This window comes from Procambarus clarkii, chromosome 79 (genome assembly GCF_040958095.1).
Source record: "Procambarus clarkii isolate CNS0578487 chromosome 79, FALCON_Pclarkii_2.0, whole genome shotgun sequence".
NCBI lineage: Eukaryota > Metazoa > Arthropoda > Malacostraca > Decapoda > Cambaridae > Procambarus > Procambarus clarkii.
The window spans coordinates 15,006,885-15,009,022 of NC_091228.1; the positions used below are offsets into that span (position 1 = coordinate 15,006,885).

Sequence of the window (2,138 nt, forward strand, 5' to 3'; positions counted from 1 at the left end):
TGTGGTCCACATGTTTATTGTGGACTTTGGTGATTTGGTCTTCTCGTTTATTAGGGACGTTGGTGATGCGTGTTACAAACCTTACCTCTTATGGAAGTTAGTTTCTATTATAAATTAATTATTAATACAAAGGAGAATATTTTCTTGAAAGTAATCTGCAGGTGTCAACTGGGAGGCTGCAGGTGTCAACTGGGAGGCTGCAGGTGTCAACTGGGAGGCTGCAGGTGTCAACTGGGAGGCTGCAGGTGTCAACTGGGAGGCTGCAGGTGTCAACTGGGAGGCTGCAGGTGTCAACTGGGAGGCTGCAGGTGTCAACTGGGAGGCTGCAGGTGTCAACTGGGAGGCTGTAGGTGTCAACTGGGAGGCTGCAGGTGTCAACTGGGAGGCTGCAGGTGTCAACTGGGAGGCTGCAGGTGTCAACTGGGAGGCTGCAGGTGTCAACTGGGAGGCTGCAGGTGTCAACTGGGAGGCTGTAGGTGTCAACTGGGAGGCTGCAGGTGTCAACTGGGAGGCTGCAGGTGTCAACTGGGAGGCTGCAGGTGTCAACTGGGAGGCTGCAGGTGTCAACTGGGAGGCTGCAGGTGACAACTGGGAGGCTGCAGGTGACAACTGGGAGGCTGCAGGTGTCAACTGGGAGGCTGCAGGTGTCAACTGGGAGGCTGCAGGTGTCAACTGGGAGGCTGCAGGTGTCAACTGGGAGGCTGCAGGTGTCAACTGGGAGGCTGCAGGTGTCAACTGGGAGGCTGTAGGTGTCAACTGGGAGGCTGCAGGTGTCAACTGGGAGGCTGCAGGTGTCAACTGGGAGGCTGCAGGTGTCAACTGGGAGGCTGCAGGTGTCAACTGGGAGGCTGCAGGTGTCAACTGGGAGGCTGCAGGTGACAACTGGGAGGCTGCAGGTGACAACTGGGAGGCTGCAGGTGACAACTGGGAGGCTGCAGGTGTCAACTGGGAGGCTGCAGGTGACTATTATTACTCCGCCATTAAAATACTGAAGTACCTTTAGCTGGACGTCGTTCATGAATAATGGTTTTTCAACTAGCCAAACTGTGTGAAGAAAAATTGGACTTAATCCAAAGAGCTGCATGAGGGAATGTTGTTAATGGAGGAATTAAAAGACGATGACGCAACAATGATGGACGCCATTGGCGTCCACCATTGGCGTGGAAGGACCTCGTAGCCTGGTGGATAGCGCGCAGGACTCGTAATTCTGTGGCGCGGGTTCGATTCCCGCACGAGGCAGAAACAAATGGGCAAAGTTTCTTTCACCCTGAATGCCCCTGTTACCTAGCAGTAAATAGGTACCTGGGAGTTAGTCAGCTGTCGCGGGCTGCTTCCCGGGGGTGGAGGCCTGGTCGAGGACCGGGCCGCGGGGACACTAAAGCCCCGAAATCGTCTCAAGATAACCTCAAGATAGATCTAGACCTGATGCAAGGAGGATTGATGACAACATGTCGTTCTTTTCCTGAGAGTTTTCTCCTGCTGAATAATTAGATAAGCCGCTATATTGTATTAACAGGATTGCAAGAAAAGGTAGAGTACACTGATAGTCTACTGAGTAGTTTCTGAGAGAGTCCAGATTTCCTTGGGATTTATATATGTGTCACAGGCTGACAGAGGTAGAGCTGGAGTGCACAGTTCCAGTGTTGGACTTAGAGCTATGGCTAAGCCCGTTTTGGTGATAAGAGATTATGTTGTTTTCGTTTTCAATGCATTAATTTATAAAAAAAAAACATATGTAATATCACGTGTGTTTGAAAAATATACATTTGTGTCATTTATCTCAGTTCCTGTGTTTGATTAAGAGCCATAGGGAGACCAGAGGAAGGTTTGGTGGTTATTATTCAGTGTTGTTACACTCAGAATGACCTTAAGTTGTAAGGAGTTAAGTTATGCCATATAATATATCATATGTGTCTTATACATATAAATCTTTGTCTAATATCAACTCGGCTGTTTTCCCTACTTTTTGAGTTCCTCTTGGTTCAAGTAAAAGCCTTTCCCCCTTAGACAACATTCAAATAAATGACATCCCCAACCGTGACACTGGGGTCCACACCTTTATTGTGGACATTGGTACAGTGGTCCACTCGTTATTGTGGACATTGGTGCGGTGGTACACTCGTTATTGTGGACACTGG

At 49.2% G+C, this 2,138-nt stretch overlaps 1 protein-coding gene across 1 annotated transcript in view; it reads left to right on the forward strand.

The window, feature by feature from the left end:
* The window catches only part of LOC138357704 (golgin subfamily A member 6-like protein 2), a 1,227-nt gene extending 224 nt beyond the window's left edge, over positions 1-1,003 (forward strand). The window contains exon 2 of the mRNA XM_069314692.1: positions 162-1,003. Within this exon, the coding sequence (XP_069170793.1) occupies positions 162-1,003 (842 nt within the window). The remainder of the gene's footprint in view (positions 1-161) is intronic.
* Positions 1,004-2,138: the final 1,135 nt, after the last annotated feature.